The sequence below is a fragment of the Pelmatolapia mariae genome, linkage group LG8 (assembly GCF_036321145.2).
Source record: "Pelmatolapia mariae isolate MD_Pm_ZW linkage group LG8, Pm_UMD_F_2, whole genome shotgun sequence".
Classification (NCBI taxonomy): Eukaryota; Metazoa; Chordata; class Actinopteri; order Cichliformes; family Cichlidae; genus Pelmatolapia; species Pelmatolapia mariae.
The window spans coordinates 3,788,753-3,816,551 of record NC_086234.1 but is presented as its reverse complement, the minus strand read 5'-3'; the positions used below and the strand labels follow the sequence as shown (position 1 = coordinate 3,816,551).

The 27,799-nt window shown below is 43.0% G+C and overlaps 1 protein-coding gene across 1 annotated transcript in view; it reads left to right on the top strand.

Annotated features, from left to right (window-relative positions):
* rnf213b (ring finger protein 213b) overlaps positions 1 to 27,690 on the top strand; it is a 37,708-nt gene extending 10,018 nt beyond the window's left edge. Inside the window, exons 15-65 of the mRNA XM_063482483.1 lie at positions 260 to 428; positions 524 to 691; positions 902 to 1,051; positions 1,155 to 1,783; positions 2,630 to 2,789; positions 2,896 to 3,113; positions 3,211 to 3,354; positions 3,454 to 3,606; positions 4,013 to 5,276; positions 5,364 to 5,548; positions 5,650 to 5,802; positions 6,535 to 10,335; positions 10,421 to 10,557; positions 11,604 to 11,702; positions 11,803 to 11,915; positions 12,029 to 12,142; positions 12,691 to 12,749; positions 12,845 to 13,001; positions 13,172 to 13,307; positions 13,735 to 13,923; positions 14,323 to 14,456; positions 14,566 to 14,741; positions 15,081 to 15,284; positions 15,369 to 15,556; positions 15,645 to 15,765; positions 16,336 to 16,436; positions 16,587 to 16,763; positions 17,203 to 17,348; positions 17,440 to 17,539; positions 17,699 to 17,810; positions 18,031 to 18,235; positions 18,379 to 18,566; positions 18,816 to 18,938; positions 19,334 to 19,435; positions 19,536 to 19,781; positions 20,343 to 20,427; positions 20,515 to 20,549; positions 20,670 to 20,770; positions 20,871 to 21,015; positions 21,112 to 21,268; positions 21,359 to 21,453; positions 21,540 to 21,788; positions 23,094 to 23,226; positions 23,331 to 23,414; positions 24,360 to 24,543; positions 24,928 to 25,129; positions 25,209 to 25,286; positions 25,441 to 25,638; positions 25,829 to 25,918; positions 26,279 to 26,457; positions 26,917 to 27,690. Coding sequence (XP_063338553.1) covers positions 260 to 428; positions 524 to 691; positions 902 to 1,051; positions 1,155 to 1,783; positions 2,630 to 2,789; positions 2,896 to 3,113; positions 3,211 to 3,354; positions 3,454 to 3,606; positions 4,013 to 5,276; positions 5,364 to 5,548; positions 5,650 to 5,802; positions 6,535 to 10,335; positions 10,421 to 10,557; positions 11,604 to 11,702; positions 11,803 to 11,915; positions 12,029 to 12,142; positions 12,691 to 12,749; positions 12,845 to 13,001; positions 13,172 to 13,307; positions 13,735 to 13,923; positions 14,323 to 14,456; positions 14,566 to 14,741; positions 15,081 to 15,284; positions 15,369 to 15,556; positions 15,645 to 15,765; positions 16,336 to 16,436; positions 16,587 to 16,763; positions 17,203 to 17,348; positions 17,440 to 17,539; positions 17,699 to 17,810; positions 18,031 to 18,235; positions 18,379 to 18,566; positions 18,816 to 18,938; positions 19,334 to 19,435; positions 19,536 to 19,781; positions 20,343 to 20,427; positions 20,515 to 20,549; positions 20,670 to 20,770; positions 20,871 to 21,015; positions 21,112 to 21,268; positions 21,359 to 21,453; positions 21,540 to 21,788; positions 23,094 to 23,226; positions 23,331 to 23,414; positions 24,360 to 24,543; positions 24,928 to 25,129; positions 25,209 to 25,286; positions 25,441 to 25,638; positions 25,829 to 25,918; positions 26,279 to 26,457; positions 26,917 to 27,055 — 12,675 coding nt within the window. The 3' untranslated portion in view covers positions 27,056 to 27,690. The remainder of the gene's footprint in view (positions 1 to 259; positions 429 to 523; positions 692 to 901; positions 1,052 to 1,154; positions 1,784 to 2,629; positions 2,790 to 2,895; positions 3,114 to 3,210; positions 3,355 to 3,453; positions 3,607 to 4,012; positions 5,277 to 5,363; positions 5,549 to 5,649; positions 5,803 to 6,534; positions 10,336 to 10,420; positions 10,558 to 11,603; positions 11,703 to 11,802; positions 11,916 to 12,028; positions 12,143 to 12,690; positions 12,750 to 12,844; positions 13,002 to 13,171; positions 13,308 to 13,734; positions 13,924 to 14,322; positions 14,457 to 14,565; positions 14,742 to 15,080; positions 15,285 to 15,368; positions 15,557 to 15,644; positions 15,766 to 16,335; positions 16,437 to 16,586; positions 16,764 to 17,202; positions 17,349 to 17,439; positions 17,540 to 17,698; positions 17,811 to 18,030; positions 18,236 to 18,378; positions 18,567 to 18,815; positions 18,939 to 19,333; positions 19,436 to 19,535; positions 19,782 to 20,342; positions 20,428 to 20,514; positions 20,550 to 20,669; positions 20,771 to 20,870; positions 21,016 to 21,111; positions 21,269 to 21,358; positions 21,454 to 21,539; positions 21,789 to 23,093; positions 23,227 to 23,330; positions 23,415 to 24,359; positions 24,544 to 24,927; positions 25,130 to 25,208; positions 25,287 to 25,440; positions 25,639 to 25,828; positions 25,919 to 26,278; positions 26,458 to 26,916) is intronic.
* The last annotated feature ends 109 nt before the right edge of the window (positions 27,691 to 27,799 follow it).

The following is a 27,799-nucleotide window of genomic DNA, read 5'->3' as shown; positions in this document are numbered from 1 at the left end:
ATTTTTTGTTTTAGTTAACTAAAAGGTTTTTTCATCATAGTTTTATCATTTAGTTCATTTTTGGTTATAATAAACTTTTCTCTCTCAAAATTTGTAATTTTTCTCCAGTAAAATTCTTTTTATGTGAATGTAAAATGTCAGCTTTGAATAAATGTGTGGAGTTTGGACTTTAACACCACTAACTGGAAAATTCTCCCATTTACATTAACGTCAGTATTGATAAGTGAAGTAGGAGAGTAAACATGTGTTCTGTTTTTAGAGAAGGCAGGAGGGAGACCTGATGCGAAGTCTGACCTCTAAGGTCAGATCAGCACTTCCTGCTGCTGTTGTGTCTGCTGTGGTGGTCGAGTCAGCTGCACGGTTCAGAGACAGCGTGGTGGTTCAGCTGCTCGACCCTCAGTCCGCCGTGAGCCATCTCCTGTTGAACGGTACGTCATTTCTTTGCTCATTTACGTCTTCTTTAAATTTTTACTCGCTGCTGTTCGGGTTTCGTGATGGCTGCGGTGTTGCTGCTTTGGTCCAGGTGACTGGAAGGCGATCCAGGTGGACGACACCGCAGGGCAGGTGGTCCACAGCTGTGTGGAGGCCGTACACTCTCTGGTGGGGTCTCTGCTTCAAGGAGACGTGGCTCTGGGAGACCTGCAGACCTGCCTGAAACACCGGGAGCAGTTTAAAAAGCTTTTCCAGCAATGTGAGAACCATCAGAGTCTGCTATTCCTTCATTCTGTTTTTAATAATCTCACATGTCCTGTCCTTTATATAAATGAGATATTCAGAAGATTTAAGTACAAGAGGGATGCAAAGTTAATTAGAATACCCAAAGTAATTTCCTCCATTTGCCTCTTTAGCTCATGCTTGCAAACTGTCTTGATTAACATGAGCTGCATCGTGTTTTCCACAGACAAGACAAACGCTAAATCTGAGAAGGTTCCTGTCAGTGCAGATGATGTTTTAGCTCAGAGAGAGAAAGATCTGAACACGTTCTTGCAGAGGAAAGAACAGATTGATGCTCTCATAAAGATGATAGCAAAGGTTACAGAAAGCATCACAGGTGAGTTGAATGATAAATGTCGTTCATTTCATCATTTTAAATATTTTTTGCTGTGTGGTGGTTTTATGGCTTCTTCACACTAACATGGTTCTTATGTAAATAGTTCCTGAGATGTTGGCCCTGGAGGAGCAGCACAATGCAGATCTCCACGCTGTGAGCCTGAACAAACTGATGCTTGTTCAGCCCTTTGATGCTGAAGGCAAATTAAAGAACGCTGGCTCTCCACGCATCCTCTGGTATAAAAACAGTATGAATGTCTTAAAAATGGCCACAGAGATGCACAAACTGCGAGACAGCAACCTGATTCTGTCCTCGTGGGTCAAAGGAGCTGAATCTTTGGCAGAGAGATATCCCTCACAAGCTCCTGTTCCAGTGAACCTAACACAGGTCTGCGACAACATCTGGAACCCCCTGCTCACCGAGTTTGTTGACCTCAGCGTGAGCCTTGCAGAAGCAAGTATCACTTTTAGGCAGCTCGATCACATTTTGCTGGAGTCTGGCGACCAGGGTGATGGGAAGATCATGAAAACAGAGCTGAATCTGATGTCGGAGATGTTTTCTGAGGCAGGAGGGTTCAAACCTGAGGTGAACTGGGTGAAGATGAGGCTCGATCAGATCCAGAAGTATAGACAGCTCCACGAGGCGGCGGCTGCAGCCAGCGCCGTGCTGAAGATTGCAGGAAAAATGAAGCTTTCTGGAAACTTCACTGAGATCGAAACACTCAGTCAACTGGTAATACTTTATGAATATTACTATTTACTTAAAGCATGTTCTCAAAGTCTCGTTGACGTGGTGGCCAAACCTGAAGACGTTTAATAGATTTGTGTAAGAAAAAATGTAGACGTTACATTTTCCAGAATTTGTTTTTAACAGTTTCTAGTTTCAGTCAGGCATCAGCCTGGAGGCATTCTCTGCTTCTAGCCCTTACAGAGCCTGGAGGTGTCAGTTTCCCTCTGAGCTTGAACTAGATGAGACTGTGTGTCTCTGCAGGAACAGTGGCAGTAGTAAAACCCCCAGACATCATCACAGCTCCTCCTGCACATGTGCAAATGTGCAGATGCCATTTGTTCACCTTCTCTGTGTCATGGCAGTTTTCTTTTTCGTCTCAAGAAGGCGGGGGATCACGTAGCACTTTCATCACACAGGCCTGCTGATACAGTCTCCTCCCAAGAGCTTTTACTTATATCTATTTGCTGCTTGATCTTTGAAAAGCAGAGAAAACATTTCTGGACCTACTGACCTTCATGTATTAATGTAATTACTGTATTTAAGCTCACTGAGCAGATCTTGCCATTATGTGCATGTTTACAGTAGCTGAGTCGCACTTCTTCATTTAACTTCTGCACAACTGAACTGATGTTCTTAAAACCATCAAGGAGCAATCTCATGTGCTAAATGTGTGCAAAGCTCTCCTCATAGTTTTGGTGTCTTCAGCTATCTTGACTCCTACTGTAAAACTAAATACTAAAAAAAGTGATATTTGTTGGATAAAACATAAGTTACACAGAAGCACAAACATTTATATTGATATTAACTAAATAATGTTTCATTCTTTGACGATATTCTTACCTTTCACAGGAAGAGGACAGCTTTAAGCACAGAGCTCTGAGATCTCTGAGTGACGACCTGTTTCGTGCCAGACAGCAACTCTCCAAGGTCACCAAGCAGCACACCGCCTGTCTGGAAGAGTTTCTAGCGAGCCAAACTCTTATCACCTGGGTCAAAGACAACCTTAAAAGTAAGGTGATCTCATGAAAAACACAAAGCGTCCCTTTTTTGGTTATAAATAATCTTGTGGCCTTGCAGAAGATGCCACCGTCCTCACTTTGTTCTCCCGTCAACAGACATGAGCGACGTGAAGGTTTACGTGGATCTGGCTTCCATATCTGCTGGAGAGAACGACACAGAGATCGATCAGGTGGCCTGCTTCCATGATGCAGTGATGGGCTATGCCCCTCTGCTCTACTCCCTCTCCCCTCAAGCTGGCTTTAATGAGTTCATGAGGTGTGCTCAGCAGGTTTGGGATGCCCAAAGTAGGGACGAGAAGCTCCCTGACAAACTGGTAAAAAACTGGTGTTTACATCTTCTCTCTTATTTTTACGCCTACATCCTGGCTAATGTTGCAAAGCAGCAATAATAGTGTTTGGTTTGTTTTTCAGAGCGAGTCTACCCGGTTACTGAGCTGGCTAAAAGCACTGAAGGAGACTCACGGCTCTGTCGAGCAGTCCTCCCTCTCCTTGGCTTCCTCTATTAATGCTAATGGAGTTTATCACATAAAATGGTCTGATAAAAACACACAGAGGGTGAGTGCACAGTGTTCCTGTGACAAACAGAATATGGGGCTTACAAACTGTAGTGATTTTCAAATTCTTATTAGTCATTTTTTTCCGATTCCTTTGCAGAGATGTCTTCAAAACATGGTGAAGGTCACAGTGAGAAGCAGCAGAGAGGAAAAGAGCTACAAGCTCGAGGATCTGCTCGAGCTACAAAACAAACTCATGCTCATGTCGTCCAAAGGGGAGCACGGCAGAGAGCAAGTCAACAGGTTCACAGAGGTCAGCGGCTTTTAAACGGTTAAATTATGACTCTTCTTAGCAAAGGAAACTCACTGGAAGGTTCTCAGCTTCTTTATTGTGTTTCATCTTATTTGTCAGACTTGAGTACCTGTTGTGTCCTCCAATTAAAGCTTTGACTTCACCACTTTTACAGCTGAGATAATAGGATGCAGGAGATCTCAAAAGTATTCAAGAAAAAAAGCAGACCCTTTTAATGTACTCTTGGTTAGCATGACGATAAGTCATCATATCTGACACCGTCACTAGTTTTTTTGTGCAATAAATGCAGTTCTGTCCACTGATACTAGAACCTAAGCTAAAGAGAGTTAAACATTTTAGCTGTAGACCCGTGTCTGTGGTTTAGGATAGTATTAACTGCAAAACTCCTGCTGTCATGTCCTCGTAGGTTTTTGAGGGGGTTCAGAGACTGGGCACCATCCTTCTACAGATGCAAACATCTGGGAACATGCTCTTCAGAGACTGGCACGCTGAGGTCGAGTGCTGCCAACAACAGCAGCAACCATGCATCAGAGTCACCTTCTTGTCCCTGAAGGGTAAACAGATGATGTACTACGGTGAGGTGACAGCGCAGCTGCAAAACCTTGCGCAGTCCATGGATACGTGCCAGAAGGAATGGCGTTCCTTCATCAGCAGCATGCGCTCCCGCTTTGGCTTGCTGAACCACTACACCTCGGAGCAGATGGTTTATTTGTGCCACTGGATACACAAAGTGTGTCAACGCCAGGCATCTGTTCCTCAGCAGTTATGGCACTTACTGTTTCCCATAAAACCTGAGTGCACGCCAAATGATGTCAGACACGCCTACAGTAATGCAGCAAGAATGAGCTCGAACGCTGATGAGTTAGATGTTTCATCTGATGACGATGACATGTATTACGAACCTTCAAAAGATGTGATGCCAGCACAACGGGCTGAAGTGGACATAAAAGAGGCTTCCGACTTGATGGAGTTTTCTTCGGATGATGAAGAAGATGAGGAGGACAGTCTTGAGAATCTCTGGCAGCAATTCAAACAAGACATGAGTCTTTACCTGAGTGAGTCGTTGGATATCTTGACACTAGCCAACTTCCTCTCATGCCTCTCTGAGATGAACCAGCAGCACACGATCAGAAACTTTCCGTCGGTTCTCCAGGAAGGAAAGCCCAATCTCGTTCTGTGCCCCATTGCAGAGGTTTTCACCACCACCGTCTCTTTTTACATGGAGAGTCCAGAGCAGCCTCTGCCCTCTGTTGATGAGGTTCTAGTCTGCAGAGAGGAAACCACAGAAGAGGAGGTGGAGATCTTTCTGCGCCGAGCTCTGAGTCAAGGCTCCAGACAAAACTGCCAGAAGATATACTCTCTGGTGAATCCAGGGCTGCTGGGATATGATGTCAGTGTAGCTTTAGGGGAGATCTTCGACAGTCTTGAGAGAAGTGCCGGCCCGCATTATCGTCTGGTCATAGTGAGTCCGGTTGTGCACCAGCACAGATACGTGCCCTCTTTCTTCAGCAATGATAAAGTACAGGCTGGTGTGGGTATAACAGCAGACACTGCCAGGAAATATCTACATCACCACTTCACACAAAACACGCTTCAGCAAAACCCTGTCACTCTGGTTTCTCCAGACAAGCTCTCAGTCTGGATCGTGTCATCTGAGCGCCCTGCAGTCGGTAAGGACGACCCCTCCTTGCATTAAAATCCATTAAAAATGCAGTTCAGTTACAATATGTAAATGTTGGCATCTTTTCTTTTCTTAGGGAAATCGCTTTACATTGATCGTTTGTTTGAGAAGTTCCAGCAGATATCTCCCAGAGCAAAACATATCAGACTCAAGCTGATTGAGCCATGTGTTGACATAGACTCATTGATCAGGAGTCTGTCAGAGAATCTGGAACCTTTGAGAGAGCAGGATCCCGTCATTCTGCACATTGACACCGCTGGAGTAAGTATGCAAGCATTTACAGCTGCAGGCCGTTTGTTCTGCTGCTGGTTGTGCTTGACTTTGACAGTCTGTCTTGTTTTTTCACTTTGGACACCTCTCAGGTTCGTTCAGGTTTGGAGGAGCTCTTGTTCCACCTGTTAGTTCTGGGTTGTTTGAACGACAGCCATGGCATGCTGTGGAGAAGAAATGTGGCTCACTTAATCACAGTTGAGGTCCTGAAAACATATGCATTCCCCCCAAATCATCAACAAGAGGTAATGAGCTTTTTCAGACCCTCATTGAATAGACCTTCAGAACTTCTTGAATAATGTTGTTTTGGAAAACGTCACATTTCATGTGTCTTTAAGGAAAACTCATCTTTTTAACTAGATTTTTTTTTTATAAATGGATTTAACTTTGAATGCTAAAATATTTTAGATGGTAAAGAACTCATACAAAACCATCATGTGTAAAAGATACTGATATTGCCTGTTGGTTAGTGAAGTGTTGTAAAACCTCATGATGAGTTTTTTTGTTTTCACAAGTGAGCGGTGAATCTTACCACGGGACTCTGATTTGTTAGTAATGACTTATCAGGAAGTTAGACCCGCCATAAAACATACCCTGCTTGATCGTCTTTCAACACTCACGAGACCACAGTTTACCAAATTATCTTCATGTTATAATTAATAAGACTTTCAACTAGTAATTAAGACCATAAGTTTATCATAAAAGTCTTTACCGAAGTCACAGAGCAAGCAGGCTGAGGGTTGTTTAGACTTTTATACAGCTGGAACAAGTAATGTGCAATACATTACATTTTTTGAGTAACAACTCCAACATTCTCTTTGAGTCCAGTATATTTTAATTCAGTGCCCTAAATCTGCAAGCTTATTATATCTGTAAACTTTTAAAAGGTTCAAATAAATCATTTGCTGATTTGTGAACATTTTGTGAATCTCCTGTTGATTTAATTTTTTCTTTAATGTTTGATTTTTTTCATGCAGACAAAGCTTGGACTTCTTGATGTTTTGCCCACCATTTGTTGTAGGCCTCCAAGAGAGGTGCTGCAGTTATTGGCCAATCGAAGGTCATTAAGAGTTAAGACCTTTGATCCACTGATGGATGGTCAGGAGTTTTGCAGTGAGGGAATTCAAAGACCCTATCAGTACTTAAGGCGTTACAAGGAGAAACAGGATCTGGATCATTTTAACTACCAGGAGGGTTCCAGAATGGGGGATCCCAGTCACTGTCTCAATCTCTTCCTGTCCTACTGTGGAATGCAAGATCCATCCTGGGGTGAGCTGAAGAACTTCTCCTGGTTCCTCAATGTGCAGCTGAAAGACTGTGAGAACTCAGTTTTCTGCGATCGAGAATTTCTTGCTGACCAGCTTCCTGGTTTCAAAGGGTTCATCGTAAAGTTCATGATTCTAATGGCAAGAGATTTTGCCTCACCGTCTCTGGACATGTCCGATGAAAGTCCCATGCCACTCATGGAGAACAGTCAGGAAGAAGAACTTCTGGCTCGTCTGACAATTCGTAAGCGCTGGGAAAATGAGTCTCATCCATACATTTTCTTCAATGCGGACCACATGTCAATGTCTTTCCTCGGGTTTAATGTACAAAGATATTGGCAAAACACACTCAATGCAGTTGATCCTCGCAGCAATGCAGTCCTGATACACGATGTGATGTCCGAAGAGCTTTTTCAAGGTTTGCAGCGGCAGAGGATATCTCTCACTGAGGACTTTGATCAGTTACCCCGGGCAGACAAAATCAAAAGGATTTCTTGTGTTGTTGGAGCAAAGAAAGGAATTGAAGACAAGCGATTTGATCCAGACCCTACCTATGAACTCACTGCTGACAATGTGATGAAGATGTTGGCCATACACATGAGATTCCGATGTGAAATTCCTGTTGTCATCATGGGTGAGACTGGCTGTGGAAAAACCAGATTGGTCCGTTTCCTTTGTACTCTCCAAAGGGAGGGAAGATCACTCGAGAACATGGTACTTGTTAAGGTGCATGGTGGAACCACTGCAGAAATGATCTACAGGAAGGTGAAGGAGGCTGAGACACTTGCTCACCAGAACCGTGTGAAGCACAATCTAGACACCATTTTATTCTTTGATGAAGCCAACACCACAGAGGCCATTTTTGCCATCAAGGAAATCCTGTGTGACCGAACAGTGAGAGGACAACCTCTGAAGGCTGACAGCGGTTTAAAAGTAATAGCTGCCTGCAATCCTTACAGGAAGCACTCACCTAAAATGGTGGAACGTTTGGAACGTGCTGGATTGGGATACCGAGTGAAGGCTGATGAAACAGAAGACCGCCTTGGCAAAGTCCCTCTAAGGCAGCTGGTCTACAGAGTTCACCCTCTGCCTCCAAGCATGGCTTCTTTGGTGTGGGATTTTGGTCAGCTGAGTGATTCAACTGAGCTTTCCTATATCCAACAGATTGTCCAAAAGAAAGTTGCTGACCATCGTTTGCCACTGTCATGCAAGAGCATCATTTCAAATGTGTTAGCAGCCTCCCAGAAATACATGAGAAGTCGTAAAAACGAGTGCAGCTTTGTGAGTCTCAGAGATGTGGAGAGGTCCATGAAAGTGCTAATTTGGTTTTACCAGCACAGCAACGTCCTTTTCAGCAGCTGCACCCATCTCAGTGAGGATGATAAAACACTAAAGTGCCTGATTCTTGCAGTTGGAGTCTGCTACTACCCATCTCTGGTGACCAAAGAGGAGTACCTGGATAGCATTTGTGGGTACTTCCCGGATGATTATCGCTCTTCAGATGCACTGCAGAGAGAGATTTCTTCCTGTCAAGACTTCTTCCTTCAGAACATACAAACCAGGGAGACTATAGCCAAAAATGTTGCACTTAAAGAGAATGTGTTTCTCATGGTGGTTTGCATTGAGCTCAGGATCCCACTCTTTCTGGTTGGCAAGCCAGGCAGCTCCAAGTCACTTGCAAAAACTGTGGTTGCTGATGCCATGCAGGGACAGAATTCCCACTGCGACCTATTCAAGAATCTCAAGCAAGTTCATATGGTCTCCTTCCAATGCAGCCCTCACTCAAGTCCAGAGGGCATCATAGGGACATTCAGGAACTGTGCTCGCTTCCAGAAGGATAAAAACATGGACGAGTATGTGTCAGTGGTAGTGCTTGATGAGATAGGACTAGCAGAAGATTCTCCTCAGATGCCACTGAAAACCCTTCATCCTCTCTTGGAGGATGGTTGCATCGACAATGACAAGCCAGATCCACACATGAAGGTTGGCTTTGTTGGCATCTCCAACTGGGCTCTTGATCCAGCCAAGATGAACAGAGGGATATTTGTGTCCAGATGGGATCCAAGTGAGGATGAACTTGTTGAAACTGCCAAAGGCATTTGTTCATCCTCCAATCCAATTCTCCTGAAAATTAAACACCTCTTCCCAGCTTTGGCAAAGGCCTTTTTGAGCATCTGTAAGGAGACCTCCAAGAATCAGTTCTTTGGCCTGAGGGATTATTACAGCCTTGTCAAAATGCTCTTTGCTGCAGTCAAAACTACACAGCATGAGCCGGATGGTGAGCAGGTGGTAGAGGCCATCTTACGTAACTTCAATGGACAGCCAGAAGGTTTTGACCCTGTCATATTTTTCCAAGAGATTCTCCAAGACCTTAAAGAAATTCCAAGACCAAGCACCCTGCAAATGGTAAAAAAGAATCTTGACCATGGCACCACTGAGGAGAGCCGGTACCTCCTTTTACTGACCACCAACAATGCAGCTCTCCATATCCTTCAGCAACAAGTGTTTGCCAAAGGAGACTATCCACAGCCAGAAATCATTTTCGGTTCAGGATTCCCAAAGGACCAGGAATATGCCCAAATCTGCCGTAATGTGAACCGAGTGAAAACATGCATGGAGACTGGACGTACTGTCATCCTCCTCAACATGCAGAATCTCTATGAAAGCCTCTACGATGCCTTGAACCAGTACTATGTTTACCTCAGTAAGCAGCAGTACGTTGATCTGGGTCTTGGCTCCCATAGGGTCAAATGTCGTGTTCATACAAACTTCAGACTGGTGGTAGTGGAGGACCAGAAGAAGGTCTATGAGCACTTTCCAGTGCCCCTTATTAACAGGCTGGAAAAACACAGAGTGGATAGGAGCACCGATCTGGAACCGTGGCAACACACGGTTCTTGACAAACTGAGAGTGTGGGTGAAGGAGTTCTCCGGCGAGGCGTCAGAAGATTTCAAACAATCTGACATTTTTATTGGCTTCCATGGTGATGCCTGTGCCAGTGCTCTGTTGCAAGCCCTGGAAAGGAGAGCACTAAGAGTGGAAGACACTCAAGAAGCACAAGGCACTCAAGAAGGACTGCAGCAACAGGAAGAACAAAACAAAACACTCGAGACAAGCACGCAGAAAGATGTTATTCAGCTGGAAGATGATCAGGTGGGTGATGCAATGGAAACAGATCAAGAAACTGAGACATGCGAAAAGAATGATGATGAATCCATTGAGGTATGTGATGAAAACAAAGTGATGCCAGAAAGTGAAGCGATGATGGACGCAGAAAGTGATTTTGAGTCTGCAAGACAAAATGAGGAGGACGAAGTCTTGGATTTAGCCAAAGGTCTCTTGTTAAACTGTGCCACTCCTGATGCCGTGGTGAGGCTCAAGTATTCAGATTTAGCAAAGCAAGAAATAGACAAACTCCAGAGATTGTACTTCCAGCAACAGCATCACCACTCACTTCGGGATTTTCTGGAAGATTGCTTGAAGGTGTATCAGGAGTCCAGCAAGTTTCTGGAGGTAAGGCGCAAAACAAACCTCTAGTTTGTTCTTCATATTCCTTACATTCTGTTTACTGCACTGTGTGCTTTGTGGTTCTGCATAGGTTACTACATTCTCCAGTTTGTTAACCAAATCAGATGTCAAGGTTGTAGCCCACGCTCTAGGACTGCACACAGACAGGATCCTACTACTGTCGCTCCACCAGTTCGACACTGAAGTCTCTTTCTGCAATAAAATACGGTAACGACTTTTCAAATAAAGCAGAATTTACAGCGTTTTCACTAGTTATTTTTCAATGAGATCTTTGGGCAAAGTAAAGCTGCTCTCCCATGAGTCTCGACCTCCCACTGAGCTTCAATAATTTTGGACCACAGTTGGTATTCCTTGTGCTACTCTGCAGTATTGGAATAGTAACACATGCACCAATTCTCCACCTGCTGCAGAGTCTGATTGGAACTGTCCTTCAGCTGGTAGCAGATCTCCAGACCAGAACAAGGACTACAGTCTGGGATATCCTCTCTGGGGAAACACCTAAATGATATCAACAACCACCACAACAGTGACCTGGCCAGTGAGCCAGCTGGTAGAGAAATTGGACATTCAAAGGATGTCGCTGCTAACCAGCTTATCCTTTGTAAATTCTGTATCTTTCTACTGGCTGACTTGCTGCCCAGGTAACTGTTGTGGTGCTTGTTGACATCATTGTTCTTCTCTGGAGATCTAATCCGAGCTGATGGGCTGCTCGAAAGATTTTAGTTGAAACCTTTCGATTTTTCTTCTTACTGTTATTCCCCTCAATGAGCTCTTCTAGCAGTGCTCCTCTTTTTTTCTTTTTTTAAGAGCGAGGAGGATTGTGCAGCAATCACAGATGGTATTGTTATTGTAAATGGATGTGCAGTTGTTGTTAAAATATCTGGTCAGCTTGCCAAAGTAAAGTCTACATGTGTAAAAATGTCAGATATTGATCAAATCCAGACTGCCATAGGGCGAGGGGCGGGGTGCTGGACCTGGACAGGTTGCCAGTCTCTCACAGAGCTAAAGTGAAACCCAAGTTATTATTGTAATTGAAAAAAATAAATAAAAAAAAAAACTGTGTAATTTCAAGTTTTAGTTGATGATGGCAGAGTTTCAGTGTTATAGTGTCTAAACACAGACAGTGATGCAGAAATGAGCAAGTTTGGCTTTGCAGGTGCTTACCAGTTTAGTTCAGAGGAGCATTTTCTATGCAGCGGTATCAGAGACGCTGATGTGGATTAATCTTGCTCCTGCTCATCTGTCTGTATTAGGGGTTTCCTTCAAAACGCTGGCCACTCTCTTCATATTCTGCTAATCCAAATGGACCTCGAGGAATCCCACTGCAGCAGCGAGCTCATTGCATCAGCAAAGTAGGTCTCAATCTCAAACTCCTGAACAGATCTGATTTAAAGCAGGGTTAGTGAGAAACGGGACATTGAAGGCATTTGCGTTGTATTTGTCTGCCAACAGATACTGCACCATGAATTATCTGATGTCACTGGAGGATCACACTTGTTGGGTGATTTTCATTGTGAAGGTTTCAAGGATTCCAAGTCATTCCCAATACATTGGTTTCCAAGGAGGTGAGGACCAAGTGGGACAACAGTTATTGTTCCACCACAGTTATTTGCATGATTGCAGCATTATGCTTGATGTGTTACAATAATAACATAATGTTTTATCTTTTCTATCAAAGGAGTTTGGCACTCGGTGCATATTGACGACCTGAGAGATTCGGAGAACATGAGCCTGAACCTGTCGGTTTTCTGTGGAACTCTGATTAGCAGCCTGCTCAAACCTGCACTCACAGGTAAACACAGTGCAGGAAGTATTATACTGTATCCAAACAGATAGTTTTAGATCTCTGCTCTATAATGACAGAGAGTATGTCAAGGAAATAAAAACTTGTTTTCACTCTACCTGGAGCTTATTAATCATCAGTACATACCCACAGAATAACAAAGGATGATTGTTTATATTTCTTGCTCATTTAACCTAATTTGCTAGCTAGGCTAGCTCTCTTAACAGCAGTACCTTTTATTTTCACAGTGTCATTTATTTTAGTTTCTGCAATTTTTCTGTGATTTATCAAACAGTTACTGAGACGTTTGATGTTAAAGACTTTAAATGCAACAGGAGAAAGTGGGCGAATTATTTATAGCTACTAACATCTCACCAGCTAGCTTTAATAAGCCTGAGTGCTGTCACAGGTGTTTGGTTTTAATATACTGTTATTTATTTATTTAATCTAAAAAGTAAAATTAAGCTCTTAACTAGAATTTTAATTAATATGTAGTTTTGGTTAGTTTTGCATTCAAAACGCAATTTAAGCTACATTTTTTTCTTAATCTTCATCAGCAAACCACGATGATGTAGAAACCGTGAGGGGAGGAGAGGCCTCTAAAGAAGACAGACATGTGAGTTAATGTGTAATGAGATGATAATGAAACCATGTTTCATTATGTTTAAATGTTTACACTTGAAAAAATAATATAATTCTCTCTGCTTACAGAGCGACAGAGCTCAGCTTGACAGATTGTCTTTAGTGAGGTCATGCATCCAGAAAGCAGTGGGTTTGCTGAGGGACCCCGACGGCGTGGCTCCAAGAAGTATGGAGAGGATGCACGTCCTTCTGAACCTTCTAGGAACTGGTGAAAACCACACAGGCAGTAAATATCCAATGCAGATCTCTATTTATATATTGCTGAGTACACTTTCAGTGCCTGACAATAAAAGATGCTCTAAATATGCAGAATTTTGAAATGGTTTGACGACTTATATCACTCGACTAATCTTAGATTCTTCATTTCTTTCTAATCAAACTGCTCTCTGTTTAAAGCTCACTTTCAGAGGTTGTTGTTGAGCAGACTGGTTGAGGCGTTGGCACAAAGAGAAGAAACGATGTGCACTCCTAAAGAGTGGGTGTGCTCAGAGGCCAAGAAACGCCACGCTCTGCAAGAGGGAGGGACTCTGAGGTAAAAGACTCCTGCTGATGTGATAGCAAACCTCACAAGAACCTGTGAGGCATCATTAACTCAGTCAAAGTATTTGACTTTATCCCTGTCTATGCAGTATGAATCCATAATTGCAGTAAATCCAGTAAAAACAAATATTTATAAATTGATCAGTTTTTGGAGGTGAGGTGCTCCAGATAGTATTGGACATTTTTATTATTTGTTCATACACTTGTACAAATTAGGCACTCATATGCTATGATTTTCTGTTTTATGTATAAACAAAAAAAATTGTTTTGATAAATAACTGTTTCAGAAAATTTTCAAGTAAAAATGACAAAACAACACATTTTACGTTATTTTGTGCTCATTTCTGTTGTCAGTGCAGTTCTCTGAGACATTTTCAGGAATACATATAAAATAAACTTCTCATATCTTTGGATTTAAGACACACCCTGTGGCGCTGTCTTCAGTCCACCGTGACACCGATCCTGGCCAGCATGTTGGAGGTTATGGACAGGTATGCGAATCTGGATCTGCTCTCTGATGACAGGACCAGTCAGGGCCTGATACAGCTGTGGTTGGACATCCTGGGAGACTCGCAGGTTTTACACCTAACACCTCTCCAAAAACAAAGGTATTGTGCATTACCTCTTCTGTGTGTGAACATTATCACCACCTCTCTAACAGTTGCTGTTCGTCTTTTGTGTGATTCCAAAGCACCTCCAAAGCCAGCACGTAATGTAAGCTGTGTTTGGAGTTACACCACATGCTCCACTGTGAAAGCTTTGCACTTTCTGAGAAATCTGGAGCCTGTCTAACTTCCTAAAGTCCTTACACCTGTCTGGTTCTCTTACATCTAACACGTTCATTTTATTAAAACCAACTATTTTCGTATTGTCTAATATATGACAGAGATATTCACGTTTAATCATGTCACCTGAGAGTGGTAGCACGGGTTTGGTGCATCTCTGTAATAAAAACTGCATTTTGTGAACATAAAGCAATTTTTGTCTCTAATTATAATATTTTCCAGTGAGTCAGATCAGGAGGTGCTCATGCAGCACCACTTCATGCTGGATGGTGAAGAGCAGCCCTGCACGGCCCCGTTCAGCTGGCTGATCAGCATGCACCTCGAGACTCTGTGGGAAGAATCTGAATTCATGCCAGGTTAATGACAAACAATGTAAACTCAAAAACAAATCACACAAATGAGGTAGATGTAGAGCGAGTTGAAATGGACATCTGTCTGTCTGTCTGTCTGTCTGTCGTTCTTCAGTAACAAAAGAGGGTGGTGCAGAGAGGATTCTCCAGTTTGTGAGCACCTTCAACAACAGCAGGCTCGGCACTCACCTCCAGAAACTCTCAGATGGGGACCCTTTGGATTACGGCCACCGCTATCTGCATGACTTCCTGCTGCTTTCTTTGAAGATCAAGTCAAAGGAGGAGCTTAAGGTGCAAATATTATCAGTCATATATTTCAATAAAACATGTTTTGGGTAAGTAATCATAGAGTTATTTATTTTTTTGCAAAATCAAAACTCATTTTTGCCAAGTGGCAAATCATCTTTTGATCACTTCTTGCCATTAAACAAGCAATATAAGTAAGGTGGTGAATGTGAAGATCATAGAAGTCATGAAAACACCCATGAACTTTAAATTAATTTTGAGGAAGTGAAAGAGGGCCTGCGACAGCTTTTTGTTGTTTCAGCAATTAATTTAACTCCCGATCAATGAGAAATGAGCCTGTTCTGATGCTTTTACAGTAGCTTTCATTATACGTGTCACATGCAGGTGTTCACCAAGGCCATGCTGGGCTGCGTGTGTGAGCTTCAGACGTCCACGGGCACCAAAGCTGACGTCTCTCCTGCTTGGATAATGGCAGCTTCAAAGCATTTTGCACCCAGACTGGACACCCTCTGCCACATATTTCTGCTCCAGCCCCAGTTAGCCAATCATGTCGCTCAGCAGGGGCCAAACAGGGAGCCGGAAGAAATGGTGAGGATCATCTTTTTGGCTTCATTTTAAACATTCTCGTCACACTTATCTGTTCTATGTTCTTAAGTATTTTATTTCTGGCAGGTGGAGGACATTGTAGCTCTGGGCATCTGTGTCGAAGAGACCAAACTTCTGACCGTGACCTCACTGGACGAGTGTGAGTCCTTTATGCGCAGGGTGGAGTTGCTGCAGCCGTGCTTGGATAGAGCATTTGGTCAAAAATACAGCGCCCTGTGTGGCCCTGCCAGTCTACAACACCTGGACTCTATCAGGTGAGTCAAGGTGACAAGATCTAGAGAAGGAAAAGAAAAATATTTCTGTGTTTCTTGGGTTCATTTTTATTCTCGTCTGCCATTTCAGGTCACTGTGGCATGGGATGCTGGTCGTTGCATCTTTCATCCAGCATGTCACCTATAAAGTTCAGCAGGACGACTCGAGATTGAAAGATCTGGCTCTCAAACACTGCAACCTTCACCTGAACGTATGTCTTCTGTGTTTCTCTGGATTTCACAGATTTATTGAGCAGATAACAGCATGAACACTTCTCTCATTTTGACATTTGCTGTGTGAAGGAACAGATCATGAAACTTAATAGCTTTTTTGATTTAATAGTTTCTTTTAAACAGTTTAAAAGCTGTAACAGAAAGTAAAAGATCAGAGAAATGCAGAGGTTGAACGTAACCTGGAATTTAACACCTGATGCAGGAAAAATGTCTCGCTCTGGCAAAACTGCAACTAATTATTTAATACATACATATGGCAGATGTTGCTAAGCTTAGAAATGAGTACATCAGAGGGTCGACAAAGTTAGAGAGGCAAGGCTGAGGTGTTGTGGACATGTGCAGAGGAAGGATAGTGGATATATTTGACAAAGATTGTAGAATTTGGAGCTGCCAGCCGGGAAGAAAAGAAGATGAAGATTTATGAATGTGGTGAAGGAGGACATGCAGAGGGTTGATGTGAGAGAGGAGGGTGCTGGATAGGAAGAAACAAAAAACTAATTGTTGATGACTCAAAACAAAACATGTTTCCACTTCTGATCTTCTAACAGCTGATGCAAGTGTCTCCTGATGTAAAAAGTGTGGACACGCTGCAGCAGCTGATCCGCATCCTCAATTCTTTCCACGAGGAGTGCATCAGCAGGGACCTGAGGTCAGACTCTGCTTCATGACACTTCAGTTCAAGACTTGAGTTTAGGCCTAATCTCACAGCAGTATTTCTGTTGCATTGATGGTGTGAATCTTAAATTAAATAATTTCTAATAAGATAATAAATATCTTACATGATCATGTTTCTGTGCAGGTTTGGTATTTCTTGCCCGGTTTGCCTCTCTGAGTTCAAAGAGCCGTCCGTCCTGCCGTGTCAGCACGTTATCTGTCTGCCTTGTCTCCAGCGCTGCATTCAGACCCACAGGCGGTGCCCTAAATGCAAGGGGGAACTGCCATCCAACTTCAACCCCACTGTTTCTCCCACCATCAAGTGAGTGGGGAAAAATAATGTAGAATCTACAGTGGGTCATGCACTGATCAGTCTGTGCAATAATAATTTAATGGACCATCTTAAAATACCACTGAGGGTTTGACAAAATATGTTCATAGTACGTTTTACATTTATAACTTTCTAACTGGGAGCACCTGTCACCGCTGTGCTTGCCCCACCTGGGCCACAGCCAATCAGAATCCAGCCACAAATGTCCTAAGATGAAAACTAAACAACAACCCCATACTCCACGTATACAAACAAATAGTCCTTTGGTTAAACATCTGTTCTTTGAGCTACGTAGTTTGACCCTGGATGCCATAATTTCATGTTCGCTCTCATAGTCAGTCTTAATTCAGTGATGCTGTACTGCAGTGTTAGTAAAGTCTGAAAGCTTTCTTCTGATTAATGGCTAACTGTATGAATTTGTGTGGCTCAGGAAATCACTAGAACAGCAGGCGGCCATCAGACGCTGCTGTAACGCCTTCTTCCTGGAGGTGGTGTCCAGGTTCTGCCTGTCGGAGGGTCAGAGCCCAGAAGACAGGGTCGTGGAGCTGCTCTTCTCTTTACTTGTGTTCGCTACCGGTCAGTGAGTGAATTAGTCAGTGATATTAATCAGACAACCGATGATGCTGTGGCAGTGAGGCATTCTCTGTTGTGCCTTTGTGTGCTGCAGGAGACGTGTACAAGACCAGAGAGCTCACTCCCTTCCTGGAGTGTGTGGATAACAGTCCGGTGGTCCGATCTGTGCTGCCGAAGCTGCTGCTGCAGTACAGGTGAGGTCAGGGTAAATTAGAACTGACGCTGTAAAAACATGGCATGAAAACTAGAGTGTGAAAGAAAAAACAAGGCTCAAAGAAGAGATTTCATTGAACATCCTGAATGTGGAGATCTGGTAAGATTCTTTTCCTGGCTCATTGGAGTATATGTGTTAGCTTTGCCCAGGTGAAGTCTCACATTCACACCTACCTGAAGAACCTGGAGGAAAATCTTCTAGATATAGAAGACCGCACTGAACTCTACCTGCTGTTCGTCAACTGCTTCCAGGTGAAAACAGACAGACTCTCCTTCCCCTTTAGTCCTCTTTGCATTACAATTTTCACCTAGGTTGTTTATATTTGTATATTAAGTTCATGTAATTTAACAGAAGTGAATTGTTTCACATGATGAGATAATTCAACTTTTTGTACATAATCCTTCATTTCCCAGAAATCAAAACTCACATTTTGCACTAATTTTCAGCCTAAACTGTCTGTTTGCCACTCAGGATTCTCTGTTGTGCTTCAAAGCGAGAGACGTGGAGAAGAGCGTAGAACAGCAAACACAAAGCGATATCAGCTTCCTGAGCAGGATTGCCAGGAAACAGACTCCAGACAGACAGGAGGACCCGGCAGAGTTCCTGCTCAACACCGCCAGACTCAGAATGTGTTTGAGCACCGCTGCAGAGCTGCTGGAGAGAGCCACAGCTCAAGGTGGGCTACACTTTGAGTCACATATATGTATGCATACGTGCAAGCCTGAAATGTTAAATCCAATACTGTGGTGCTGTGAGCTCGGATCAGGTGTAAGTCAGTTATCCCAGGCAGGTATTGAGTGTTTCGTCTTGCATTCAAAGGCGGAGAAATGGAGTCTAATCAGTACCTGCGACAGGTGAGGGGTGTGTGTGAGTACAGCGGTAATGATTGGCTCAAGGTTTACCTGCTGCGAGCCCTCCACAGACGCTCCGGCATCGAGCGCATCCTGTCCCTGATGAACAGCCCGGCCTCAAGGTGGATCTTCCCTGCAGAGGTGCTTCGACTTCAGGTAAGAAAATATCTAAAACGACAGAGCTCCTTCCATCCTTCCATCCATCCATCCATCCATCCATCCATCCATCCATCCTTCCATCCATCCATCCATCCATCCATCCATCCTTCTATCCATCCATCCATCCATCCATCCATCCATCCATCCATCCATCCTTCTATCCATCCATCCTTCCATCCATCCATCGATCAGAGGCTAGGTTACAGTATTTCAAAATTAAACATTGAAATCTTTTTTTCCTTACAGAGAATGATTCCGACTAGCGTGGATAATTTCCTTTGCTGCGGGGCTTCTTATCGAGCCATGAGAGACGCTGTAGCTCGAGTTCTTCTGGAGAACACCTCTGACACCTTTGTGACAGAGCTAAAGGTGAGGAAGATGCCAGGAGGTGGATGAGGATCTTATGTTGACTTCTTTTTTGGGGCAGTGTGCACAGTTCAGAAGAGGAAAGAGCTTTAATGCTGTCTGTAGATGTGTCATGTTTCCTGATGACCACCAGGGGTCAGTGAGGTCATTTAAAAGAGTGTGTGAAAGGAAATAATCAGTTAATCATTGAAGGAACATAAACATTTCATTAACTCAAATTTTTAGTATTTATAGGCACTTAACATTTAATAAAAGAGATTTAGGATGATTTATTGACTGTTTTTTTCATGTGTTTTTAAATTCTACATTTAAAACAAGCTTCTAAAGGTTGTTTTAAATGACCTACCTTCAGCTTGTTCACTTGTTTAACGTAATATTTGTTTTGTCTTTCTCTACAGAAACTTGAAGGTTCTCAGATCAGCCTCCTGGCCCTGGCCTTGTTCAGACAGGTCACCTGTCGCTACAAGTCACCTGATGACAAAATACATCCCTCCAAACAGGTAAATGTCTGACTTAATCATTTATGTGTCTGACTAAAAAAACTTTGTATTTTTAATGTCCATCTACAGTTTTCTGACATGTTGCACTCTGAATTTACAGGACACAGCAAGGCTGGAAGAGCTCCTCGGAAAAAACATCAAATCAGAGGAATTCAGGAATTTCTGCACTTCACTTCTTTCCAGTCACACTGGCGGACCATATTCACGTCTCCATATAAGCCAGAACCTGCCAGCTCAGAGGCAAACCCTCCTGGAGCTGCTGGTCCATCTGGTCTCTGTGCTCCTCAGTGAAAGTCCTCTGCTCGTTCCTCTTCGTCAGATAGCCTTCCAGCCTGGGAACGTCACTGTAAGACATTTCTTACAGTCACTTACACTATTTTTTGTCCCACTCTGCTAGAGTAGCTTTGCATGACTCACGGCTCAAAATAATCATTATTTATTTGATGCTAAGCCTTGACTATATCTGGAATATTCACTCTGCCTTCATCTAGAGGCAGAAAAAACAGAGCAACATGAATCCCGAGCCTTTAGCTCTCAGGGATTATTTGCACTTACAGTGACCTTATTGTGGAAACTTGAACCATGTTTAATATGAGTGTCCACCATTGGAACAGTGTATACAAAGGAAAATCAGAATAAATGTCAGTTTACATGGTTGTTTCATGTCTTCTGGATAACCTGAGAATGACATTTGAATTTTATAAAACCAGGAAATAAAAGATTCAGTCAAGTTTCATTATGTTAAAAATTGGATGTTGTTGTTTTTGATCTTGTTTTTTAAGGGACAAGTAACTGCAGATTTTTAAAATGCCTCATGAGGTCATAAATTTGTGTAAATAAATAAAGCTAAATGATAAAATCCTGAGGAAGGGGATAAAAATTAACCCAGTTTACTTCTTCCCCCCAGAACGCCTTCCTGCCGACCATGCCAGATGATCACACAAGTGAAGCCAGACAGTGGTTGAGAGGCGAGAGGAAACTACAGGCCTACAGTGAGTGATTCACATTCTGAAATTTGTTATTTTTGTTACTGACACTTTCAAATCTGTCTTTTTTTTTTCTCTTTTTTCTCATTTTAGAGTGTGCCAACGGGCATGTGTGTTTTGTGGGAGAGGTATGAACTATTACTCTTTCCTTAATGTTTGAATTAAAAGTAAATTATTTAACAAGTAAAATATTTCAGATTCAACAAAGCAAAAACAAAATTAACCAGAATTTATGTGCTGTCCCATAGTGTGGAAGACCAGTGGTTACATCAAGATGTCACTGTGGGATGCCAATCGGTGGAGAACGACATGTCCCAGTGTCTGGATTTACACAACACACAGTGCAGGGGTATTTCTTTGTTCAGTTAAGCAAACTTGTAACAGTATTTGTCAAATATCTCTCTATATATCTAATATCTGCTTTCCTCCATGTTTGTGTGAAATGTCAGAGATCAGACGCGGACAGGACACATTTTAGGAGAAGCTCGTCAGCGCTCTGAAGCCCCAGAAAGGCAGATGACGTACGCTCAGTCCTGCATCCTGCGGCTGCTCACGCACCTCGCCATGCTGCAGGGCGCCATAAAAAATCAGACAGTAAGAATTTACCTGAATGTGGCTTTGCATATCTGTGGTTTTAAAGGGTTGCATGATATGATAATACTCCTGTTTTTTGGCGGGGGGTGTTTGTAGGAAGTTGGTAAATCGATCCACCCCACACCGAATGATGTCTTTAAATTCCTGTGGCAACATCTTGAAAAGGACATGAAGGTTTTGGGGCAGACTCTGGGTCAGAACATGGACAACACAGCGATTACAGTTCATCTGATCCTGGCACGATTCCCTGCAGGTGATACTGACTCGACCATGATTTTTAACATGCTGCTTGTAATGTCGCTGTAGAATAGACATGTTTTAACTGTGCTGAACGTTAACAAAGGTTCCCGCAATGCAAGATCCGATCTGTCCTCCAGACAGAGACGGCAGCAGTGGGAGAAGCTTGTTTGTGATTCTGCCATCAGCCCAGTGCTTCAGGTAAGCAATACAATGTTTTTCAAAGACATGAAAAGACATTTTGTGCTTCAGAGTGATAAAGTTTTGTTTCTTCTGCCTGTTTTCAGGATTTGCAGAACAATCTGGCTGAAGCTCAGAACAGAATTGGAGCTGATGATGGACTTGCTGGAAGCCCTTTGATGAATCTCCTCTTTGGGGATCCTGGGAAAATGCTGTCCTCCCCCTCTAACTGCCCGACACACCGCTCGTCCTTCTGGACTCTACCCGAGATCATGACAGTGGAGCGTTTTTCTCAGTTGGTGGAAGAAAAGCAGGGACAGAGTGCTTTACCTCTCCTCAGCTTGTTTCTTAAGAAGGTATCAACCATCATCAGGCCGATGTGCACCACATTTCACAGATTTTGTGTTAACAGATCAGGTACGGTGAGGATGGCACAACTCTCTCCTAAATTGCACTGAAATCTGCTGAGGAGAAAAATTGTGCTCAATATCAGAAAAATTCAACTAAGAAGAAAATATCAGAGGTGACCCTGAACGCTTGTCTGTCACAGTAGTCTAGCTGATGATCTGGCGATTGAATGTCAAGGCAGGTGGAACCAGAGAGGGCGATGCCTCCAGGGATCTACACACAAACAGAGACAAGATGTACACAAACACAGAGGGAGAGGACACAAGACCACAGCAAACAGCACCAGAGGAACAAGACCGCTTTTAATAAGACAGCAAAACAGTAGTTTGCTATATTGTTGAGTCAGCATCAAGCTAAGAGTCAAAACAATGTGACTACGCTTTGAGGGCGTTGCATATTCAGCTGTTAGTTCGACACTGAATAAACAATGTCAGGCCTCTTCCTCCTGTTACTCTAAACTATAAAGCCCTTGTACTCTGTCAGTCTCTTCGATTTATGGCTTTACTCTGACTCAGGCTTACACTATGCAAACAGTGGAGAGGACTTTCAGATGAGAGGTGAAACCTGAAAAAAGTCCAGTTATCTTCAGATCAAATGCTTAAAATGACAATGGCCTGGATGACTGAGAACCTACACAGGAAAGCAAGCAGTGACTATTAATGCCCATTGCATTAACAGGCTTTACACAGTATTTCCCATGTTTGCTGTTAGGGTGTTGAATCGTAGCACTGATCTCTGTGCAAAGATCTGAGGTAAAGACCTGACAACATTAGAGACAGAAACCCAGCAGTTGCCTTTGAGCAGCAGTTAGCGACAATGGGGAGTAAAAAATCCCCAAAACTTTCTTTTAATAGGAAGAAATGTGTGAACCAGCTTAAGGCGGGGCAAAAGGGGAAAAGAAAGCATATGCCAAAAAGTTAAGGACAGCAACAACAAGAGCATACTTCTGCAAAGGCTGAAAATCCCCCCACACCATTAAGTCTCTGAATCTAAAAGCATATCTGGATATGGATGATTTTGTAATGTTTTGTTGGGAACATCAGGAGGATGTCTCTAAATGTGTCCTATTGGGCCAAGCCCCATATCCAGAGAAGTTTCATGCATATCCATTTATTTATTATTTATCACCTGGCTAACAAACAGAATCGACTGTATAACCTCCTTGACTCGGAGGATAATAAAATTCTCTGAGGTTGGTGGAGCCATTAACTTGCAGAAGAAAAGCTGACGCTGGCTTTGTGTGTTTTTCCCAGATTCACTGTGTGCGGCAGTTACATCACCTTCCTGAGCTGGCTGCTTTACAGTCTGACCTGCTGAGGGTGTTTCCTCTGGCGTCACACTCCACACCGCAGACTATTGCGCAGAGGTTACAGCAGATACCAGCAGGTACATCGGCCTTTCATTTGTGACTGATCAACACCAGCAGCAACATAACACACACACAAACACACTCACAGACACAAACTGAATTCTTGTGTCATCCTCACTAGGGTACCAGAAGAAGATGCTGAGTGAGAGAGTGGGCAGATTCATCAGAGTGTGGAACTCCCTCAGAGCAGAGGTGGCAAACAACTGTAAGCATCTGCATGTCTGCTTTAAACCCAAGCAACGAATCGCCACCTGATGATTATCAGTGCTGCTTATTTTATTTTATATTCTAAACTGAATGCATATCCACCAATTTTATATATAAAAAAATAACACTTTATCAAGCAAAGTCTCATTTAGAGTAAAGATAAAGATGTAACTAGATGTGCTTTATAATAGAAAAATAATCACACACTGGCAAATATTTAAACATATTTAAAGCTCAGTCACATGATTACTAAAAAGAAGTGAAATGATTCTTGGAGTGTTTATTGAGTGTCAGAGCAGTTTTCAGTTCCAGCACAGTGTTTAATATAAACAGTGGGAAGTCTTCAGTGTTTGGTGTCATAATATTTAGTTAAACGGTGGAAACATTACATTTTGACTTTTATTTTGGAAAATGAAAACCTCAGGTACAGTTGTGTTATTTGATGTCAACATGGTTTGGGTTTAGTGTTCGTATTGCAAGAGTTACTTAATATTTTCTGGGCATCAGTTACTAAAGTGACTTATGAACGAGAAGGAGATTTCTGTCTGGGTAATCGGTTTTCCAAAATCATCACCTGGGCTCATTCTGACAGCTGTGAAGGAAAAACAGTCCAGTATTAGGAGACTTGCAGTTTAAGCAGGCTGGTGGGGCCAAAGAACATCCAGCTCCAGAGAGTACGGGTGGCGCTGCTTATTGTGAAGAATGTCAAGTCTTCAGTCTTCATATGATTCTGGTTAATGTGCACATGTGTGACTCCTTTCAAATGAAACAACAAAATGCACAGATGATGAGGGAACACTGTGTTTCTTGGCAGAAAGATTCAGTTGTTTTGGGAAGATGTCAGAGCTACGTGTCAAAAATAAATTCGACTTAAAGAAAGAAAGATGTTTTTATTCAGCTGAGCCGCTGTGTGTTGTTTCATTCTTCTGACTTCTGTATACAGCAGCAGACTTGGGTGTGGATGTGAACTTGTGTGAGAGGGAGGTGACAGCCGAGAGCTCTGGGGAGTTTCTGACTCCGAGCCGACACGGCCCGGGGTCCGTTCTCCAAACTCTGGTCGACTTCCTGTCGGAGACTCACAACAGCCTGGTGAGAGAGGCCAGGCGGATGAGCGGCACCGAGGACAGGTCAGTCCAACATCAGCTGCAGAGGCTCGTGGGCCACAAGACTAAATCAAAGTGCCGTTTTCTTCTCAGCTTCCTTAATTAAATAACTGTTTAATTACAGGTGAAGCATAATTGGCAAATAATCTTTTGTAGGGATCACACTGAGATGAATTAGAAATCTAACAAGATTCCAGATAACTATATACAATCAATAAAGATAAATGAACAAAATTCTTGTAAATTGCTGCTAGATTTTGGACATTGGCAGGAAAATAACTTGCAAAGTGATTCATGTGTTGCTGTGTACTTCATGATTGGACCAGAATGATAAAAAACTACATTTTGTCACCAGTAACTGTTAGACCCCCTCTGGCCTCTTTAAATCTTCTCCTGTTTTTTCCTCAGTGAGTACAGCGTTCCTTTGGAGAGGATATCAGAAACCCAGCTGACACTGTGCCACCCAGAGAGAGAGCTGCTGCCCCTGGTTTTGGCCCATTGCCAGTACACCTTGAAGAAAGGGGGCGAGACTGACAGCAGCTATGACCTGCCAATCATCCAGACCCAACTGGCACGCCGCTTCCTGGCTGGAAAACCACTTATCAAAGCGGTAATAATCTAAAATGCACGTGGATGTCAGGTAAAGCCAAACTCTCTACTCACCTTTTGTCCTCTTTGGTCTAAATCAGGACACCTCGAAGTACCTGAACCGACACCTGCAGGATTTCTCCACGGTTCTAACTGAAGTTAAAAAAAAGATTCCTCAGGTAAAACCATTTTACACACTGCTGTTGTTATCTGGAACTGACAAATGCCAGCTGAGGAATGTTCTCACTAGTTCCTGTGAGGCCACTTTCTTCAAGTTAAATTCCTCCCCTGACGTTCCGCTCCTCGGGCCCGCTGACAGCGTCTGTCTTGCAGGAACCGCTGAAGGGTTCGGTGAGCATTGCCATGAAAATGGTGCTGCGCTCTTACACGGATGTTTGCGATGCTGTGTTTGTGATGGAGATTGGCCTCCGATTCCTCGGGAAAACAGGCGGAGAGCCCCAGGGTCAGCTTTTGTCCTACCTCACTGATTCACTGCAGATGGGCCCGCAGATTTCAAGCACCGTAGCCAAGGTATAAAGTTGCAGATCTGCAGCTTTGTCCGCTATGCAAAGAATGTTTTTATGTTTCTGTCTTTGAAAACTCCTATTATTGTTTGAATTTTGACATAAATCTGTTCTGTAAATCTGAAGTATACTTGAGCTGTGACTGAGAGGTGAAAACAACATTTCAAAGATCGTTTAAAACTTCTGTTTCTATTCAGGGTCTTGGCCAAAGCAAACTGGAGCACAGCATATTCACCTGGCAGCTTCTGACTTGCTGGAAATCAGAGCTGATGCTCAACAGGAAGCAAGTAAGTGTGAAGAAAATCTTAAAATTCAAGGAATGTTCTCGGTGTGCTCGTTATGCAGTGTGCGGCTTCACCAGCGCTCATTAAAGAGCCACAAAACTCCACCCATGGTGACCACACAATTTGTTTTCGAGTCAGTACTGTTACTCGTGACCCCTGCTGGCTGCCAGGGACTGACCCCAAACCACACCATGGAGAGTGAATTTTTCGCGGCTGTAATCTGTGGAAAGTGTGCCGTCTGACACGGCAGGCGCCCAGAATCTCACCCCAATAAAAACAGAGAAGAATTATTTTCTCTTTAAAAACTCTCTTGATACCTGAAATCAAGCAGAAGTCTACATCTAATTCATGATCATGTTGCAGGATCCGTTTCAGAAACTGCCGTCTGAGTTCCAGGAGAAGCTTTCGGAAGAGCAGAAGAAAGACCTGAAGGCCTTCCTCGCTGTCACAGACGTCGACACCTTCTCTTTGGAGCTGCATGAAATTCTTCTGCTGAAGACGAGCAGCGCTGTGCCTGACCAGGCTTACCAGCCACACTGGGAGTAAGAGCGTACACATTACAAATGCACCATTTGTGAGATTAGTTGTTGTAGGAGGTAAAACAACACAAAAACAATAGCATTACTGATGTTTTTACAGCTGAGATTACCCAACAGCTATTTTTGGACTTTCTTTTTTTCAAAAGTGTGCCTTTTGTTAGCGTAAGATTACCACCCCAGTCTAAAGGAATCCATTGATTGTAGACAGTTTTAATGAGAGTAAAGTGTGGCGGTCTCCCCCCCTGGGATTTGGAGCCTTTTGACTTCCAGGGACAAGAGCGTGACCCCTCCAGGCAGCCATCTGTCAGAGGAAAGCAGCTTAAGTTGTGTCCCCTCAGCCACAGGTCATTTCTATTGAAGCAGCAGCTGGGTGGGAAGTGAATGGGAATGCTTAAGAATGACAGCAATGGATGCAGTGCTAACAGTTGTTTTCTTCATGTCCTCCCTCCCTGCTGTCTGCAGCATCAGGTCCACCTTAGAGGGCCATCTGGAGCTGAAAGACCTTCCACCCCTGCCGGAGCTCGATTCTTTACCGGAGGAGATCAGGCTGGGACAGAGCGCTGACGTGTGGAGGGCAGCTGTGGAGTTTAAAAGGAGATAGAGAGCAGAAATGTTTCTAGAGTTGGCTGCCACTAATTATTCATTCCACATTATTGGATACGTTGTTATTAAATGTGCCTTTATACGATGTAAATATTGTAAATAATTACAGTTGTTAAATTTCTATTACTTAATTGTGCCACGTGCAATTAGGGAACAAGTTAATGAATAAATGAAGGACCTAATACAGATGAGGTATTTCCCAGCATTTTCACAATCTTTATTTCAAACTTTCATCACATACAGAGTGATTAGAAGCCATGACAATCACTCACACACACAGTATGAAGCATCAGGCAGAAAACCAGTAAATCAAAGATAATAAAGAAATGTTAGCATGAAAACATGCTCGCTTAATTTTAAAGATATTGCACACTTTTATTTCTTCTATTTTCCTTGAATGTAAGAATGATAGATTTGGAGATTTAGTGCAAAATAAAATAGATTGGAAAAAATGGTCTGAGTCTTTTAGTATGAAGTGATAAATTCTCTTAGTGTGAACACTGCACATTCTTGCACTAACTGTACAGCTATTGAATTTTATATACAAATTATTTTAGCTCAACCTGAATGTCTGGCTTCTTTCTCACGCTCTTATTATGTAAACCAGACTGCTGAGGGTAACCTGTTATATCAGCCATCATAACCACAAGTACCTAGAAGGTAAATTTATAGTTAACATTTAATAAATGCTTATTAGTTGTTGAAGACTTTGTGCCAGGTCTCTTTCCTTTCCGGTCAGCCA